This window comes from Mercenaria mercenaria, chromosome 10 (assembly GCF_021730395.1).
Source record: "Mercenaria mercenaria strain notata chromosome 10, MADL_Memer_1, whole genome shotgun sequence".
Taxonomy (NCBI): domain Eukaryota; kingdom Metazoa; phylum Mollusca; class Bivalvia; order Venerida; family Veneridae; genus Mercenaria; species Mercenaria mercenaria.
The window spans coordinates 73,351,054-73,371,716 of NC_069370.1; the positions used below are offsets into that span (position 1 = coordinate 73,351,054).

General features: G+C 33.2%; 1 protein-coding gene across 2 annotated transcripts; it reads left to right on the plus strand.

The window, feature by feature from the left end:
- Positions 1-2,806: 2,806 nt before the first annotated feature.
- LOC123561297 (cilia- and flagella-associated protein 45-like) lies at positions 2,807-16,266 on the plus strand. Of its 2 annotated transcripts, XM_045353567.2 has the most exons (11): positions 2,807-2,965; positions 3,980-4,266; positions 5,715-5,859; positions 6,252-6,422; positions 6,942-7,122; positions 7,813-7,979; positions 9,389-9,496; positions 9,923-10,230; positions 11,077-11,301; positions 12,111-12,194; positions 16,085-16,266. In XM_045353567.2, the coding sequence occupies exons 1-10, from the start codon at positions 2,963-2,965 to the stop codon at positions 12,172-12,174; spliced, it is 1,659 nt and encodes a 552-aa protein (XP_045209502.2). In that variant the 5' UTR covers positions 2,807-2,962; the 3' UTR covers positions 12,175-12,194; positions 16,085-16,266. The 2 variants fall into 2 exon arrangements, with proteins under 2 accessions (XP_045209502.2, XP_045209501.2); XM_045353566.2 differs by lacking the exon at positions 12,111-12,194.
- Positions 16,267-20,663: the final 4,397 nt, after the last annotated feature.

The following is a 20,663-nucleotide window of genomic DNA, read 5'->3' on the forward strand; positions in this document are numbered from 1 at the left end:
GGTCGAAATGTCTAAGGGTCGAAACGTCTTAAGGTACTTCCGCCATCTTGAATTTAGGGTGACCTTCATTTGAGGTGTGAAAATAAATTGAACAAAAGCTTTCAAATGCAGCTGTTTCAAAGTATAAAATCAGCTCAGTTTGCAAGACCTGAACTAAAAGTAGCTGTATAAAAAGTAAAACTAAAATTTGGAAATAAACAAAGAAGATATTTTACCTGTTTTATTCCAAATTTTTGGTTAGATTTATAAATCCTTTCAAAATACTTTATTAAAAATTCATGAATGGCAAACGAAAGTTCAAAGTTTCAATTAGTGCATAGGAGAATTGTCTTACTGAAAAGAACTAAACTTAGTACAAAATCTGTTTTCAAATCTGACCACCTCATGTATTAAAACGAAAATAAATCTGTACATATTGCTATTTTCAGCATACATAAAAGTAGTGCAATGTGCGGACAATGATTTTTTCTACGTATGGTGTACCAAACTGCCTAAAGTTGTAAGACAAGTCCAAGACTTAATGTGAACAAGATTTGGCAACGATCCAAAATTCTTTTCAGGGATTGTGCAAGTATAAGAAAGGTTTAATTTATTATAGTGGAATTTATGTACTTACGCGCTGCTTATCTCACGGAAAATTTGGTGGAAATGGAATTTTCGGCGCTTCCTGCGGTAACTACCCAAATTACTTAACGTAAGTTTCTAACCCATACATGATTGTATATTCTTAAATTATAAAAACAATCGAAATATTTGCTTTATCACGATATATGCAAATATTTTTAGACAATCTTGAAACATTTGGCCACAGTATTTCCGCATACTGGTCCGGGACAAGTTCGATGTGTATAGTAATTCCTTATTAGATGTTTCATGCGTCGTAAACTAACCAATTTTGATCTATCGACTTTTTATACAATATGAGAATTTATGCAGCATGTTTTTAAAAACACAGTGAGAATAAATCGCAGAAAAAATGTACAGCCAAATATGTTAGGAGGTAATACAATTTGTATACAATTGTAGATAACTACGAAACATTTTACAAAATGCAATCAGTTGAACTTCTCACGCGAAAACCTGATGATAAATATCAGCAATATCTCAAAAGTAACTTTTCTGTATCTTGGTTCTTCGTCAAATAATGATATTTTTTTCACATTTTCATACACTGAAACTGATAATAAATGTGCATTGAAATTCCGGCATAGAAATGGACACTAACTTTACATTAGTGATTACTGCGGTGTTGACAGCGGAAGCAGCGGTCCAGTACTAAGACTGTCTACGAAACCAAGGATAACGAGTTCTTTATCTGAAAAATTACGAACATTGGGATCAGTGTTCAGTATACACCTAAAAATAATAGACTTGCTATTTGCCGAGTGCACACTTGTTTCTATCGTCGTTAATATAAAGTAGACTAGTAAATATTCGGACATATGCATATCTCATCAACACTTCTTTAATGTATGTTCTGTGAATTATAACAAATAACTGGCTCAACTGAGACACCATACTTTAGAGTAAATTCAGTTTATTCACCACGAGGTTCAAAATGCACGGGAGTCTCGTGATAGTACATGCCTTTAATTTCACATGGTTGAAGTGTAAACAAATAGCTAAATATGCTTCGTTTTATTTCTAACGGAAAAGATCGGACTTTTTTATATTGGAATAATTATAGAACATATATGCATTTGAAGTTGAAAGTTGATTGTTTTCTACAGGACGTAAAACTGAAACAAGTAAGCACTTTTACTTTTTCAGCAATGTTCCTCATGTGAACTTTGACATTGTTTACGAAGAGAAATCAGTTTTGTGTCATCTTGAAATGCGTTGTTCGGCTAAATCGTATAGTTCCCGGAAAAGTTCTAAAATGGTTTATTTTGGGGATTTTTTTTTTATTTATAAATTCAACACAATGTGCAATATTTCCAGTTTTTGAAAATGATTGAAATTCAACTTTATTTTAGAAAAAGTTCCGATCTTTCATTAATATTTTGCCAGCGGATGCTTACAAATTTTAAGTGAAACGGCTTTCTTGTCCAAGACAGGTGTGTAAAGCGAAAAACTATCATTACACATTGCGTTTATTCTTTAAATGTGAAGGATCGGTAACAGATTAAGGAGATCGGACAGTGAAAAACTATACTAAATGGATATCTCTAACCATGAATAAGTAGACATACATATTTCAGTAAGTAAATCTGAGGTAAAAGAACAATCATATATTTTATTCCTTGAAATAAACATGGCGGCGAAATATTTTAGAAAAACTGTGCACGTGTTTTGCGCATTAGAATGTTTAACGACATTTTCTTGAAAAAGTAACGCTCGTGTGCACTATTTTGGCATTTCTTTGATTTGAAAATAAATATTTTATAGCAATTTAGGTTGCATACGATACCAAAATTTTGCACCAAAAATGTTCACTCATTTTCTTCCAAAGCACTGTGGAGATAGGGTTCAGCGTAGCCTTCATGCTCGCAAGTTTACCTACAGATATATCTTTTCAACTTTTATCATATATATTTTATGTCCTTGCATTTCGAAAGCTGTTTCGAGGATTCTGATTTTTCACATGAATTTCTAATTTCAATTTGCGGAAGTACCTTAACCCTAAAAGCATTATGCAGTGGAAAAGTGAATAAGACCAGTTAAGACAGTATAATGCCTACACTCAAAACTTACTTCTAGCCTGCTTTTTAAAGCTAATATGCGCGTGTCTTCTGCACAAAGTGCAAAATCGTGTAGCAAGCATTTCGCTAAGTTGTTGTTGTTCTTGTTGTTGTTGTTGCGCTACCGGAAACGGAAATTAAAGTGCGAGCATGCAAGCGCATGCGTGATTGCCTTAACAACGGTGCAAAATAACAACTGGGGCAGTTGAGTCTGTTTATGAAAAAATAGTAAAACCTTTTGCCAAGACCAGCTTTTTTAACCAGTAGGACTAGCATTAATTATGGTGAGTGATAGCTCTTAATAGATGATCTTTGTTTTTCATGTTATCAACACTGTAAATGTGTTAAAATGCTCTCCATTTCGTGTCTGAGTCTCGGTCCGAGAATTCTGGTTTTTACATTGATGGCAGAGAACACAAATCTGCATTACACTCGGAACTTTTAGCATAAATTGGTCCTTTACAGTATTTACAGTAAATGTGACATCATAGGTAAAGTCAATCCATGGCTTTGTCTCTTTTGCAATAATGACAAACTCTTTCCACTTATCTTATAAGAGCTTTTAAGGGTACATACTACAGAAGAAATATGTATAACGTATACGGTATATACCGGAGAGACAACACGGCCATTAGAAGGCTTTGACAAAACGAACGCATAAGAAATAGTTGGTCTGCTTTGTAAACTAGTGTCAGTACACTCTTGACGTCTTGTTTACAGGGTTAGAAATATTAGCAGATGACATATTATAAAATATCAAGTTATGATGATAACATTGCGGTAACATAATTATGAGGTTAGCTGCTGTCCCTGACACATCACTTCCAGAAAATAGGCACTATGCACAAGCAGATATGCATGTTAAACTGAAGACTAGCTGTTTCCTGAAGCCCTGTTTTTATTTCCTATATATCTATCTCTTTATACAGCCTCATGCCTCTCGCGAATATTATGGGCAATGTCTTCATCATAGGATTTTTTTAATTCTAGTGAATGTTTATCGGTTAACATGGGAATGTCTGGTGGGAGACTATATACCATAGGACTATATATATAGTTCTGGCAAAAACAAGTATTTGTAATAGTTAGAGGTTGCAGAAAGCAACCTTTAGGACATGGATAATAATGGCAGTGGTTTTACTAATGCATGAACTCATAATGCTTACATGGTCCATTGGATGATATCTTGCCTTAGTCTAGTTTTAGGTTTTGCATAAATGTTGATTTTAATGGTTTTAAAATCCATCTGCATGACAGGATCTGCATTAATGATTTCAATTCTCAAATATATTTTTTAGCCCGGCAGTGCAATTTCTGCTGCTGGAAGTTCATCTTCTGCATCCTCAAGACGAGGTAAAACCAAAAATTACAGAGTGGTCAGTAACACATCACAAGTGGATGAGTCACTGTTTGGCCAGCCAAACCATGTCACAAAAAGACAAGAAATGTTGGACAACAAATGGAATGATGACAACAAAATTGAAGACCTTGCAAGAGAAAGAAGTTTTAAGAGGAACAAAAAGAACAACAAGAAAAATAAAGAAACAGTTCAAGTCATCACAAAGGATCTTATAAGAAATTTGATGTAAGAACTTGATCTCTAGAATAACAAGTTACTGTTTATCAGAGATTTAAATTTATCACATAAATACAGACAACAGTTCTAAATGTAGCTTATTGCATGTGGGATTAATGAATCTATACCAAAAATTTTACAGGGATTCAGATAATTTTTTGGCTTATGAATATTTACTCATCATATTTTTTGTGAAAGAGTAAAATGGTAAAATCTGAAATTGACTAGGAGTAATTTTACTTCTGAGAATTTGTAAATGTGAAAAACGAGAAATTAGTTTTATAACATACTTATTGGTTGTAACCCCCATGAATTTGTTTGCTGTTCACTACGGTTTCAATATTCAGCATTCAAGTTTTTGCTTCTTTTTTATGCCCCCGGCATCTACTGATGCGGGAGGCATATAGTGATTGTCTTGTCCGTTCGTTCATTCATTCGTCCGCCCGTACAAGGACAACCAAATGGGACCGTTTCTTCTAGCATCAATACCACTTACAAGAATGAATTGATACTAATACAGATGTAACCTGTGACCATTCCTCATCTTCAAACATCACCTGACCTCTGTTTGACCTTGACCTCATTTTGGACTTAGGTTGTTTTGTATGGGTCATCTCTTGGTTAACCAAATGGGACCATTTCGTCTAGCATCAATACCGCTTACAAGAATGAATTGATACTAATACAGATGTAACCTGTGACCATTCCTCATCTTCAAACATCACCTGACCTCAGTTTGACATTGACCTCGTTTTGGAAAATCTATCAACAAGGATGCCACCGGGGGCATCAAGCGTTTATTGAACGCAGCTCCTTGTTCTCCATTGGCTTGCTTTGGCTTCACCCTCGCTACCGAATCCAAGAGAATATTCAATATACATTTAACTATGTTTTTGGGATCATTTTAGTTGGATTAAAGAATGCATAGAGTGTTTGTTCACTTTTTACATTCATAGAAGAGACATTTTTGTTGTTTACTCCGCTCTGAAAGTTGATATTTTAAATCAACACCACTTTAAAATACACTACTGTACCATCCCAACTATTTGATTTATGCACACATTGAGTGTATAATATAGTTTAACCTAGGTGTATAGAGTACCATTCAATGCATGTGTACGTTCAATGTGGGAGAATTAATGCAGACCATGCTCTGTTACGTAAAGCATCCAGACGATTCAGATTTTCTTTACGCTAGTAAAAAGTCATTGCATGCATTTCTGTAATTTCATATATGTTTTTATACTTGTAAAAATTATCAGACATGCATATATGCATTATTTCAAAGCTTAATTTACGCTAATACGCATCTTATCTGGAGCCCTGATTTTACGAACAAATGGTCAGAATACACAACTTGTGAAAACATTGTCACTTTAAAAGAGAATAGATAAAAGCTTCTGTTCTTTATAAGCAGACAAAATTAATCTTGAAATGAATGTATATTTTTTTTCCAGTGTTCCCACTGAGGATCCATCAGGGAAATCTATCATTATGCCACGTCATGAGTTCTTCAGAATTGTTCAAAATTCAAAAGTTATCACAAAAGAAGAGAGAGAAAGAAGAGAACAGATGATGAAGGAAGAGAAAGAGAGGGCTATGGTTTGTGCTTTTAACTATTTTTAGACAGTGGCAGATGTGCCTGTATCTCAGTAAACTGTATTGCAAAAATATTGTTTTATTGAATACATATATTTATAGTGAAATTACCAATTACAACTGAAACATTTACAATAAATTGCACAGTGCCCTTTGAAGAAAGAAAACACACTAGAATTAAGCTGTTAACTTGAATTGCATAGGTACATATTAAAGAAGTTTGTAAAATTAAATTCAAACAGATAAAGTTTCCATTCATTTTATTGTCAGAAGTTCAAATCCACAAATTCTTATCCCAATGAAATGGATGCTTAGGCCTTAACTTTAATATTTTATTAAATGATATCCTGATAGATATGAAACGCATTCAGAATGGACTATACTTTTGATTTCAGGAGGAAAGCGCACAGCGTAAGAACCAGATGAAGGCACTTGACCTGGATCGTCGTCACAATGAGAAACTGAATGATCTGGAGGAGGAAGCGAAGGAGAATGCTGAGCACCTGTTGACCAAGGCTAACGAAATGAGACAGGAACAGGAAGATGAGATTAAACATTTAAATGAGGTAAGGTTGATAGATTAACAGTCCAAGAATGCAACCTGGCCATTGGTTATTTTCCATATTGAGATCAGAAATAACCAGTCAAGATCAAAGATTTTAAAACTTGGTTTGGAGGCTACTGTCAGATCTCCGTCATCTGATGGAATGACTCTGAGTTCAGTCTTGAAACTGACAAATGACAAAGTTGTGTTCTGAGACTGGTCTGTTGGTTCGATAGGTTTGGATCTAGATGCTGAGATTTTGAGGCATATTTGCAAACTCATTTATATGATCAGTTTAAAGGAAAATTGCTTGTCTCACAAAGGTCACTTTTTCAATCCATTTATGTCTCAACTTGATTTTAAAGCAGAATGATTTCTGTTAAGTTTACAAAGTTTAAGTAAGTTTAACTTTTGTCTTGCAAGAAACCAAAGTGATTTTAGCATAGCATAGAGTAAAATGAATAATAAGAAACTGAATGTATTCTTAAGATAGAGTGAAAAAAAATTGGGGGAATAAGATGATTTTTTCTACCCATTTCAGCTGATTCTCAATGCTAAATGTCATGCAATCCGAGATGCCCAAATTCTTGAGAAAGGTCATGTTCGTTCAGAGATGGATGAGGAAGAGAAACGTCTAGATGTAATGATGGAGGTTGATAGACAGAATGCCATCAAAATACAAGAAGAAATTGAGAGGAAACGGAAGGAAGAAAGACTGATTGGTTTGTACATTACAATACTACATTGAAACCATTTTTAGCTGTACATTGTAACCGTTGTCAAGGATACGTTAGGAACATGCCAGTTTAAGATTTTTGCTTTTCCAGGTTGCACTGTATTACATAGACTACAATTGTGATTTTTCGTTTATACCCAGAATAAATTTTAAGTTGCTTCTCTTTAAATGCTATTAAATTTGATATAGGGATAATTCACGTTTTTATGAAAATGAAAATCATGTATTAACAGCATGCAAATTGCCTTGTTGTTACCGGATGATTTTTCTCCCATTAATACATGCCTGGATCCGGTGAAAAAAGCTGTTTTTATGCAAGAATAATTATAAACATTTCTGTTTAAAATACAACCAGGCCTATCTTTACTGTGTAAAAATATAAGAGCATTTCCTGGTGTATTTTACCTGCCCTATCCTTAATGTAATTAAAATGCCTAATAAAAACAAAGCTATAATTCTGTTCCAAATGTGGTTTCCTTTCTGGACAAAGATACATGTACAAACCTTTATGTAAGATGGATTTTATTAACAAAACTGAAGAGTGTCTACTTGATCTGCAATAAATATATTTGCTGGAAAGTAATTTTGAATCCAACTACATGTTTATGAATTTTTACCCTACCTGAATACTTTAATCTCTTTTTTCACACTTTTTTCCATATCATGTTTATTTCAGGTGCTGCAAAACTTCTGGATCAAATCACAGAGAATGAGCAGGAGCGATTGTTTGAACTTGAACGTAAAGATCAGGAGAACATACAGATGCAAAGACAGGTTGAGAAGATGATGGAGGAAGACAGGAATTCCCTTGAGAAAAGGAAAGAGGAACAAGAAGTATTAAGGGTATGTAATCACCTTGGTTTCATACTTTTTCGACACTCTTAAATTATTGCTTCAATTCTTCCTTCTGAGTTTCTCATATATCAGGATTCATGGTAAAACATTGTGGTACAGTGGAACTTCTGACTACCTGACCGTCTAAAAACAGGAAACTTCTGAAAATTGGATGATTTACTCAGTCACGATTATTCTATTTTAATATTCTATTAAGACCATACTTCAAGATACCTAAACTTCCAAATTCTGAACATCGGACGAATATTTTCAAATACAATTTTACTTCCGAAAACTGCATGACACGAACAAGTAGATATTTGTTCGAATGCAGATCTGTGCCTCTAGTAAAATTTCAACTGTGCTTTCATTGTTTACCAATTAGCGGTGACCGATTATTCTGACACCTATTAGAATCATAACCTGTCATTCAAAGGATCAAACACCACCAAAGATAGTGATAATTAGATAATGATCTTTCATTAAAGAAATGATTAGCGGTTTAAATTTTGATGTTTACATCAAATACCTTTATGGACTTTTAATTCTAATAACGGTATCATTAAAAGCGAGCATTTAGTTAAGAAATTAATTAGCCAGAGTGAAGATTTAACTTCGGACATGGTTTGATTTCGCAGTTGGTCAAACTGTTTCTTAAACTGTCGCAACTTCAAAGCTGGATGTAGGTATGTAAAAAAATGAGTAAAGTTTCAGTAAACCTTTTAAAATCACAGCATTGTTAGCAATTTTCGTCACTTTCATATATAATTGAAATGACTTAGACAACGTAGAAACATCGTAAAACTAAAATAATGTACTAGTGTGAACAAAAGGTGTGCGGTTTTCAGAAGTTACACTGTATTTGTAGATAGAATTAAATATGGCTGATCCTGTACATGTGCTAAAATGGTTGGTACTATCAATTTCTGTCATTTTCACAGTCAAAGAAAATTCTTAAATCAGTTTCTGCCTGTTTGATTACTTATTGATATTGGTCCTAAAATTGAGGATTTTTTTTTTTTTTTTTTTTACAAAAAAAATGTCACTATAGATAATACGAGTTAAATGAAATCAAATGGGAAAATTGTTTTTCTTTTGGGCAGATTGTTGTTTACGTTATTTTTTGTATTTTAAAAATAAAGACATTCTTTTTCATCATGTTGAGTTATATGAAAAAGACATCCGTTTTCTTCATGTTGAGAGTTATATGAAAAAGACATCCATTTTCTTCATGTTAAGAGTTATATGAAAAAGACATCCGTTTTCTTCATGTTGAGAGTTATATGAAAAAGACATCCATTTTCTTCATGTTGAGAGTTATATGAAAACTTTCTATAAACCCTCTTCAGTATCCTAGTTTTCTGTGCACATTGATTGTAAGTCTACACAAATTTCATTATAATTTTATTATTTTACAGCATGATCTAAACAAGGCAAATGAAGAGATTTTAGCTCGCCGCGAAATCAAGAAACAACAAGAAAAAGCAGAGGAGATGAAGGTTATAGAATACATGAAGCAGAAAGCTGTAAGTGTTTTGTTATTTGTGAAGATTTTATTTTTCAGTTCTATATCTAAAGCATTTGAAATATTTTTATGTTGGTGGTGGTGTGGAGAGGCAGAACAAAATCAATGTCTTTCTTTTGCCAGCTATTATGAAACTAAAATGAAAAAGATCAATTTAGAAATATACATTATTTCATGACACAGTCTCTCAAGATACAAAAGATTGGTTAGTATTTGTAATGCTTTTATCTGAAACCTTTGACAGCATTGTCTCCAAGCATTATCCAAGAACAAAGATTGTGTCTGTTGTTTTGTCAAATTGCGCAATAAAGTGACAAAAAAACAACAAATCTTACCATATCTCTACTGAGCACAGATGATTACAAAAATCATAAATTTACAAAGTAGTTTATACTTGACACTTATAAATTACATGTTATGTGAACAGGAAAGAGAAGCTGCATTTGAAAAGGAACAGGAGAGAATTAGAATACAGAAAGAGAAGGAAACAGCCAGGTTACGTGCTCTACAAGAACGTGCCCGTGATGAGCAGGCAGACAGAGATGCCCTACGTGCTAAGAGAGCACAGGAACAGGCTGAACGCGAATGGAGGAAAAAGGAAGCTGAGATGGCAAGGAAGAAGGCAGAGACAGAGGTTATGTTGATAGATGCACGTAAAAACCAGATGCAGCAGAAAGAACATTATCTTGCTGTCCAGGCTCAGAGGGAGAGAAACGAATTTGAGAGAGTACTCCGGTAATGATCTTTACAAAAATTTGGAATAAAATGAAAAAATTTGCTTGAAGCGATTTAAATAAAAGTTCTCTTTTCTTAGAATATTATCTTGATTTCCAGGCTTGGAGAAAGAGAAATGAATTTGAATATTTATGAAATTCTAATGAAGCTTTAATGAAATCAAAGATCAAGTTTACCTTGCTTACTTAAGAAATAATTTAGAGCAAAACGTGTTTTAACACTATTTATACAGGATGGGCAGTTATATGTTGGGCGTAATAATTTCACGAGGGCGTATAAATAGTGTTCAAACACGGTTTTGCTATAAATTATTACGATTCTAATATGTCTTTTATTGTAAAATTTAGATCAAGTATAATAGAAATGTTTCTTGGGGCATGTTTAGCGCCAAGTGGTAGGTCGTCAGGCCCCTTTGTTTGTACATGCCAGGACCGGAAATGGTAGTACGTCTTACAGAGTAGTTCCATTAGGGCGCAATTGATGGCAAATTAGTCTGCACAGCTAATAACCAACTCTTGTGTGTGTGTAAATTAATCAAGACAGTTGTGCTATGAGACATTTTGTTTTAAACATGTTTTTAAGTAAAATATTTGATCAAATTTGAAAGCGTTATTTCTCGATGCGTACATGGTGCTAAATATCACGTCGACTTGACGTCAGTATAATATCATGCTGATGATTTAAGCATTGCTAGTCATAAAAGAATTCTGAATTCAAAATGGCTCACTAATGGGCCATTTTTCATGATATATGTTTCATACAGTCAAGATACAGAAAAATTGTGGTTAAAAAATCTCAGATGATAACTTCTACAAGGAAATCATTTGTTGGCTGTTGTATATTCAGGGCTCAAAAAGAATTGGTTGAGAAAGAAAGGCGGGAAGAACTTGAGGCAAGAAAGAAACGCTTGGTACATGCCGATGATGTACGCACCCAGATCCGAGAAAAGGAACAAGTGCGTATAGCAGATAGAAATGCCTTCTTTGAGGAGGGAGTTAAATTGGATGAGGAGGCCAGACAAAGGCGAGCAAAACTTGAGGACGTCAAGAAAAAGAAATTAGAAATGCTCAGGTTAGTATTATTTAACATGGTGATGGTCAGCTTCAGTCTTTCTGTATGCCATAATGTCAAAGTTCATTTTAGATTTAAAATATCAAGTTTTAAGGTTACTTCTAAAGAATGCATAAATGGCATCAGCTATTGTTTGAAGACTGTGTGGCACCTTAGACATTAGTTCTCTTGAGATGAGTTATAGGTGTATCTGCACTGTTATGTGTTATTATTAAGAAAGATTATATAAAAATTTATAGGTTGTCATAACTGTCTAAATAATCAGAGGTCCGGGGCCTCCGTGGCCGAGTGGTTAGAGTCGTTGACTTCAAACCATTTGCCCCTCATCGATGTGGGTTCGAAACCTCATTTGGGGCGTAGAATTCTTCACGTGAGGAAGCCATCCAGCTGGCTTACGGAAGGTCGGTGGTTCTACCCAGGTGCCCGCTCGTGATGAAATTATGCACGGAGGGGCACCTGGGGTCTTCCTCCACCATTAAAGCTGGAAAGTCGCCATATGACCCAAAATTGTGTCGGTGCGACGTTAAACCCAACAAAATAAAATAAATAAATAATCAGAGGTCCATCTCTGTCTTTTTTATATGCATTTTTTTAAGATTAGTTTGATTTTATGCCTTTTATTTAAGAGTGTCTGCACAGCAAACATCTTATGCCAGAAAAGACAGTTAACTGTTTAATGTTGAATTATGATAGAATTTGAAACTTTAATTTCTTATACAATTAGTGTTGTCTATCTTTGTAATGATTTTTTACATTAATTTAAAATTATGACCCCTATATTGAACCATAAATGGCTTATTCCTTTACAGAGCGGCTGGTATACCTGACAAATATGTTACACATGTTGCACATAAAGTCAATGTGCATGCGTGAAACATCAAAAGCATAATAAGGTGCATATTTGTGTGTAAAAATGGTGTGACCCTGGGTGCTTGTGTTTGTTATATAATGACCATGGTGTGAACATATTAAAAATGCTTTATTGTGGAGTGAAGCTAGATCACAATCAAATGTTCACAAAGCATGCATATGAAATGTTTTCTTGTTTCATTTCGTGTTTAGCATGTGAATAAAGTCAGCTAATTTTTTAGCTCGACTATTCATAGAATAGTAGAGCTATTGGACTCGCCCATGCGTCGGCGTCCGCATCGGCGTCCGCATCTGCGTCCCGATTTGGTAAAGTTTTTGTATGTAAGCTGGTATCTCAGCAACCACTTGTGGGAATGGATTGAAACTTCACACACTTATTCACTGTGATAAACTGACCTACATTGCACAGGTTCCATAACTCTATTTTGCTTTTTTACAAAATTATGCCCTTTTTTCGACTTTGAAGTTTTTGGTTGAGGTTTTATATGTAAGCTGGTATCTCAGCAACAACTTGTGGGAATGGATTGAAACTTCACACACTTATTCACTGTGATAAACTGACTTACATTGCACAGGTTCCATAACTCTGTTTTGCTTTTTTACAAAATTATGCCCCTTTTTCAACATAGAAATTTTTGGTTAAGTTTTTGTATGTAAGCTGGTATCTCAATATCCACTAATAGGAAAGGATTGAAATTGGACACACTTGTTCACTGTCATAATATGACATGCAGTGCAAAGGGTCAATAACTCAACTTCGCATTTTACAAAATTATGCCCCTTTTTCGACTTAGGAGTTTTTGGTTAAATTCCTATTATGTAAGCTGGTATCTTAGTACCCACTTATGGGAATGGATTGAAACTTCACACACTTGTCCACTGTCATGAGCTGATAAGCACTATGCAGGTTCCATAACCCTATTTTGCTTTTTTACTAAATTATGTCCCTTTTTCGACTTTTGTATTCATTCAGTCGACAAGGCTGTTGAATAGTCAAGCGTTGCTGTCCTCCGACAGCTCTTGTTTTTATGTATGCTTGGTCACAGATTTTTTGTAGAATGATACTATCTCAAACTTGTTTTAAAAATTTCAATTTGTATAAATGCTCTTTGGTGTAAACTTATTCAACATAGACTTTTTTAGCATACTTTGTATTTCCAAGGTTCAGAATTATTGCAAAGCTTTGGAAATATGAATAGAATCAACATTCTGCATGGGTTTCACATGTTTTAATACCAGTTTACGCTTTTGTTAATTCCCTATATTGCAGGTTTAATGCCAGACTACAAACATTTTAAAATTTTCTTCCACTTAAGTTTGATGTTAGAAATAATAAACCACAGGAATGAAACTGTTATTTTTCCATAAAATCACATATCACTGTTATCAATACATCAGACAGATGCTGACTAAGTAAAGAGCTAATAAAGCATCTTCATTGATAAATGAGATCTCATTTGGTTTGTCTGACATGAACGTTAGGTAGATTTCTTATGAGAACATCAGACTTGTTTTTTTTTATATAAAACTTTGGTTTGATAAATGTTAAATCTGTATTTTAAAAAATTTGCAAAAAAAAACAACAAAATTTCTGATGCTTTAATGGATTAATTGAAGAGAAATTAAACACTCTGAGACAGATCAGGTCAAAAGACTGCTTATTATTTGAATAGTTGTAAGTACCAGATTAATTTGAGTTGATAATGTTACCAAAATATTCCATTTAGGTTATTGAAAAGGCATCATTTTGGACTTAAATGAGATTTTGGAACTAGATTTTATACTTCTTTATTAATGTCATCATTTGTAATTCTTGAAATTTGAATGACCTCAGAGAACACGTACATTCAGGTTTTTTTTTTTTTTTTTTGTATACAGGTCATGAATTATATATTATGAAAGAAAAGTTATATTCTGTGATGGGTTGTTTTACAGTGCACATACTGTATTTATTCCAATAAATGCATATTGGCTGTAACATTTTCTACAAGAAGAGAATGGAGGAATTTACAAAATGTTCATGTATACCATAGTATACTTATTATTTCTGGTATCTCAAAACAGATTCAAATATATTTGCTGAAATGACTGCTTTGTAGAAAGCTGCATTTATCAGAATAAAGACAGTATGTGAATGTGTGTTGCTCCTGAAATTGCTGTGTTAATTATGCTTGCAGTGTTGTTTCAGAAAACTAAGGAAACCAAACAATTAATCGAGGTTGTCAAAATTTAATTTATATACTTATAGGAGTGATTATAATAGAAATAAGAAATAATCACTATATGGACACAGTACAGTATTAAAAAGGCCTTTGATAAAATGTGTTAATTTTACAAATAGTACATGTACTGTTCTTTAGTAAAAAGTCACTATAAACAGTTGACTGTAACAAACTTAATAATAATTTACAGTGACATTCTGAACACACAAAAATTAATGTTCTTTTGCACAGGTATATTTCTTGAATAATTTGCTTCTTTTAGTTAAAATATATTATTATTATAGTCATTTTAAATGGAAAAAAAAAAACAAGCCATAAAACTTCAGTTAATAGATAAATCTCTTCCAAGCCATGTATTTTCCACAAGGTTGACAGTCACAAATGTATGGCACACTGTAAATTAGTCCTGGGAAACACTGTAGTAACTATAATGTGATTATATTTGAAATTAGGCATGAAAATGATTTTTGTTGTAATTTTTAGCTCATCTGATTTTTTGAAAAAAAATGATGAGTTATTGTCATCACTTGAGCGGTTGTCGGCGTCGGCGTCTGCGTCGGCGTTGCCTGGTTAAGTTTTATGTTTAGGTCAGCTTTTCTCCTAAACTATCAAAGCTATTGCTTTGAAACTTGGAATACTTGTTCACCATCATAAGCTGACCCTGTATAGCAAGAAACATAACTCCATCTTGCTTTTTGCAAGATTTATGGCCCCTTTTGTACTTAGAAAATGTCAGATTTCTTGGTTAAGTTTTATGTTTAGGTCAACTTTTCTCCCAAACTGTCAAAGCTATTGCTTTGAAACTTGGAATACTTGTTCACCATCATAAGCTGACCCTGTACAGCAAGAAACATAACTCCATCTTGCTTTTTGCAAGATTTATTGCCCCTTTTGGACTTAGAAAATCAGTTTTCTTGGTTAAGTTTTATGTTTAGGTCAGCTTTTATCCTAAACTATCAAAGCTATTGCTTTAAAACTTGCAACACTTGTTCACCATCATAAGTTGACCCTGTACAGCAAGAAACATAACTCCATCCTGCTTTTTGCAAGATTTATGGCCCTTTTTGGACTTAGAAAATATCAGATTTCTTGGTTAAGTTTTATGTTTAGGTCAACTTTTTCTCTTAAACTATTAAAGCTATTGCTTTGAAACTTGCAACACTTGTTCACCATCATAAGCTGACCCTGTACAGCAAGCAGCGTAACTCCATCCTGATTTTTGCAATAATTATTGCCCCTTTTGGACTTAGAAAATCATTTTCTTGGTTGAGTATTATGTTTAAGTCAACTTTTCTCATAAACTATCAAAGCTATTGCTTTAAAACTTGCAACAGTTTTTCACCATCATAAGTGGACACTGTACATCAAGAAACATAACTCTATCCTGCTTTTTGCAAGAATGATAGCCCTTTTTAGACTTAGAAAATCATGGGTAGGACAATATTTCTATTACACAAAAAAAATCAGATGAGCGTCAGCACCCGCAAGGCGGTGCTCTTGTTTTATATTGATTGTTGTTAACAAGAAAAGGTGCAGAATTATGTACACTTGTTACTGTACAGAATCACAGAATTTATGAACAACTGATGACAGTTTTTGGTTGGACTTTATGACTGAATTTCAGTTAACTTCCTTTGTGTTACATGTATTACAATATACACTCACACAATTATTTTCTCTTCTATTTTCAGAACTGCTGGTATTCCAGAGAAGTACCTAAGTCAGGTTGAGAGAAAAATTGCTGCCCCTCAACATATTAGTGCATGATGAGGATCATTGTAAACATTTCAGGAACATTTTATTCGTTTCATTTCTGTCTGTGATAATCATATATTGTTTACTTGTTAACGGATTACAGTTTTATGAGAAAGGATTTAATGCCTTTGTTTTTGATTTAAATCACTGTTATAATTCTCATAGGATGAATGAAAAATAACATGAAGACTTTTCAAATCTGAGCTCAAATTTTTAGCCATGAAGATAAAGCAATTTGAGCTCAAATTCGTCACAAATAGCAGAAATTTAAAGGCATTTATATAGTTAATATACAAAGGCAACTGATCCAGTCTGGAATATTCTCTGCGAGAGAGCTGTCATTTAAATTTGTACTTAGTTGATGTTAACTGAGCACAATGATTTTTCATATAAACGTAAGAAGCTATTTATTCATTAATACATTGTATAGGGAGATATACTGGTAATCACATCTAAACATTAACAAGTTAAATACAATGTGAAAATATAGATATTATCACATGCCTTTCCATATTTGTGATACTTTGCAGGAAATATGCTTTTATTTAGAAAATGCAGCTGAATCTTAGTGTCCATATTTCATGGTATTTATCAAATATATGATTCAGTAGTCATATTCCTGAACTTTACTTCCTCTAATTTCATTGTCTGAAAGTTGCTGATTTTTTTTTCCGTACATTTTCAACAGAGCAGTCTCTTATTTCGCTATATATCTACAGAGTATAAAATAGTTAACATGGAAATGCTGCATTAAGGGCGTTTATGATTATAATTTTGTGTATGTTGTGCAAAAATTTAATGCAATACATTTTTATTGCTGTATTTATGCTAGTATTATTTTCTTTTAATCTTAAAGGAACAGTATAATAGGCACAGATAGTTCTCATTGCATTGTAGTTTTATCATAATGGCAGACATCCCAACTTTTTCTGAATGCCAAGTGGGAGTTTTTGCTTTCCAAAGTGGGAGATTGAGGTGTTCAAGTGGGAGATTTTATACCGCGGTAATTATGTTCATGATAACGAAACTTTTAACAAATCTAATGATAATATAAACTTATTTGCCCTTATAAAATCACTAGTCTTAAAAAAATTCACTTGTCTATATCTTATTATTCATGCATTTTTAATGTTTTGGAACAATAATACACGAAGCCTTCTGTGCAAAATTAAATAGTTATGGCACTTTAAGCACTATGTCTAAATTCAAAACACCACTGAGAATTAAACCTGCACTTTTATTTCTTTTGTTGGAAAGAAGACTCCCCAGGTGAATTTTACATGACAAACAGTACAGCTGTTAGAACTGTAAAAACAAAATGTATATAGCTAAAAGAATAAAAGTTCAAGCAACAGAAAATTTACTGTTTGATTCTCATCCCTGTCAACCAGTATTTAAAACACCTGGCTCAAATACTTTTATTGATCAAAATTCTGTTATCCAAAATTGAATGTCCGGGTATTGTTAAACTTTCGTAGATTGCCTTAATCTCCAGTTAAAAGGATGTGTTTGACAAATTGTTATGATGCAAAGACAGTTTAACAGCATTTGATAGTAAGTTATATTAAAATTTACCATGACATTTCCTCTTATCAAAATAATTTTAGAGAAATGTTTTTTAAAACCTAGCAGGTTGACTTGGCGACCATCTACTTTCGATTTCAAAAAGGTACAGAAAAAGGTAAAGCCAGTATAATTTCTAATCTAAATTTGATTGAATTTAATTAGATATCTAATGTCTGGATTTTAATTTCAATTGTGACACATTAATCAACACCTGGCTTTGTTAAATCGTGTAATAAACAATAATCAGCACGGGTAGAATAAGGTGCGAAAATATCTGAAAGCTGTTGTTTACAGACTCGTCAGTAGTGATACAGTATCAGATAGGCGCAAAGAAGTGGATTATTTCATAATTTTTGTGGTTTATGTTGTTTTGTTGTTGTTTTTTTTAATCGGGAGATTGAGACTTCTGATCGGGGTAATCGGGTTTTACAACCAGAATCGGGAGAAACCCGATCGGATCGGGAGAGTTGGGATGTCTGCATAATGGTGGTTTAGTGTTAAGAAATTGTAAGATTAACCTCCCTTTTCATGCAACATTGAAGGAAGGGAGGTAACTATGATTAATTTAAAGCAGCATTACACTTGGGCTTACAATGTTTTAATGCTGTGCCATTGTTCATTTTTCAGTCATTTATGAATGCATTTTATGTGTTCTTTTAAATTACACATTGTTGATGTACATACACATATTTAAAGTTGTTTTTTTTTTCATGTGATAGAGCATAACTACTGTAATTTTAGCCAGCATGCAGAAATATACATTTGTTCTGCAGTAAACCACAAATTAACATATTGTTTTTTACAGTTATTTAATTATATTGTTTGTTATGAGTGAGACAGTATTCATATATATTTAATTTCAACTTGGCCCATATTGTATAAAAACGAAATGAGGATTTACTAATGTATTAAGAGTTTTTATGAATTTTAGCATATATATAGTATTACTTTAAAGATCACATTTTTTTGGCATTAGATAGATCACAGCTTTTGTTTTGTCCAGTTTGAATATTTCTTAAGTATTAAAACAGTGATACAAGTATTTCACAAATTTGCCAACATATATGGTATTCTGCACATTAATACAGAAAAATATTCTTTTGATGTATGCCTTTGCTATTAAGCACAACAATTATATTAGTGTTAAAACTGGTTAACTGTTTGAAGTATTATCTAAATTGATATATATCTAAAAAGTATTATTGATACAATTTTAAACACAACTTTCTTCCATAACAAGGAAAATGTTAGAAACTATTATTCTACAAAGTGCAGGGTTTTAGGTTGGAGACCAGTCTATAATAAACTATGATGGTTGTTTCTGGATTGGTTTCCAAACTCGAAAGCCAAGAGTATTCTTTACAGTCTGTTTATGTAAACTTTCAGGTTAGTATTTGCTTTATAAGCAAATAACTATTTAGATGGAGTGTTAGTTAAACATTTTGCTGGCTGCCTCCAGGTGTATGAAGGAACATCACATTATGACGGTCGAGTTTGAAAATGTTTCAGCTTACATGAAATTAAGAAGATATGATTGCTTTTTTTTTTTATGGCTCTAAAATGGAATTTTTAAAATATGTATAGTGTCTCGTATGTTTGTGATATTTTTTTCATTGTTCTTATTTTTCGAACAAGTTTATGAATGAATAGTGAAGTTAGAACCTTTCACAATTTTATCATGTCTTAAATGCCTATGAAAAATAAACTGTAACAAATATTGTGCCTGTCATTTTCCTTATAAAACTAGCTAAATCATGAAAATGAAACATCCCGGCATATTTTATACCTGGTAACTCACAGAGTTCCCTCCCTTTAAACGTAAAAATAGCAGCTAATTTGACAATTTGAGCACCACTGGTGCTCCGCTTTAACTGCATTGCAGTCAGAAAAATTTAAATGTATATTCAGTTGTTACCTTTTCTTTGTTCTGTTTCTAATATAGGACATTGGGCTTCGTAGTTCAGCCTGTATTTTAACAAAGACTTGTCCTGGAAAAAAATGGGTTTGGTTAGGGAAAGAATAAGTGAGGTACACAGCCTGCTGATCAATATATTGTTCAACAATATCTGAATGCTACACGTAAATGGTTTTTCTTGCTTTCCTCATTCAAGAGAAGATACAGCAAAACATATCATCATTACGTGCATCATCTTACTAAAATCCTATTTTTTTCTTACATACAAATTTTAGAGGGAAAATGCATGGCTGAAAAGATCAAAATGTACCCTGCAGCTTATATTACGGCACCCCGAAAATGAATTGCACACATACTTTTAGTATTAGCAATTAGGAGTGACCTGTCGCTTTTATTTTTAGATTTGGATTTTCCAGACTGTTCCATATATTAAATAAGGGTTTGAAAGATATTTGACTTATTTAAAACTATAAACACATTTCAAATACAGAACAGATTGAAATTGCATTGATAGCTCAGTAGGTAGAATTAAGGAATCTTGCTAGACATTTAACTTTTGCGATTAGGAGGCTGTAGGTTCGAATCCCACACGGCGATTTGTTTTATGATTGAATTTTATCTATATTTTTCATGTGTTTTTTTATTTCATCATTGAGTCGGCTAAAGGCTGAAAGCCTTTTGACGAGTCCTTGCTATCCAACGATTCTCTAAATGGACCAAATAACACAGTGAAGGGATGTAGTTCCATTAGATTTCTCAAACTTCAAACAGTTCACTGCATGAATGAAGTTAAGTTGTGTCAATTCCCTTTGCTATGACCAATATACGATGTAATCTGTCATATTTATGACTTGTAATTGTGCAATTCTCGAATGTAACTCATTAAGCATAAATGTGCATTTTAAGAATTGCGCAGGCTTACAAAGCTTGGGTAACATCCAGCGAAAGACAAGAAATAGTTCCAGCAGGGCTCCAGATAAGATGCGTATTAGCGTAAATTACGTATAGAAATAATGCAAATACGCATGTCTAAT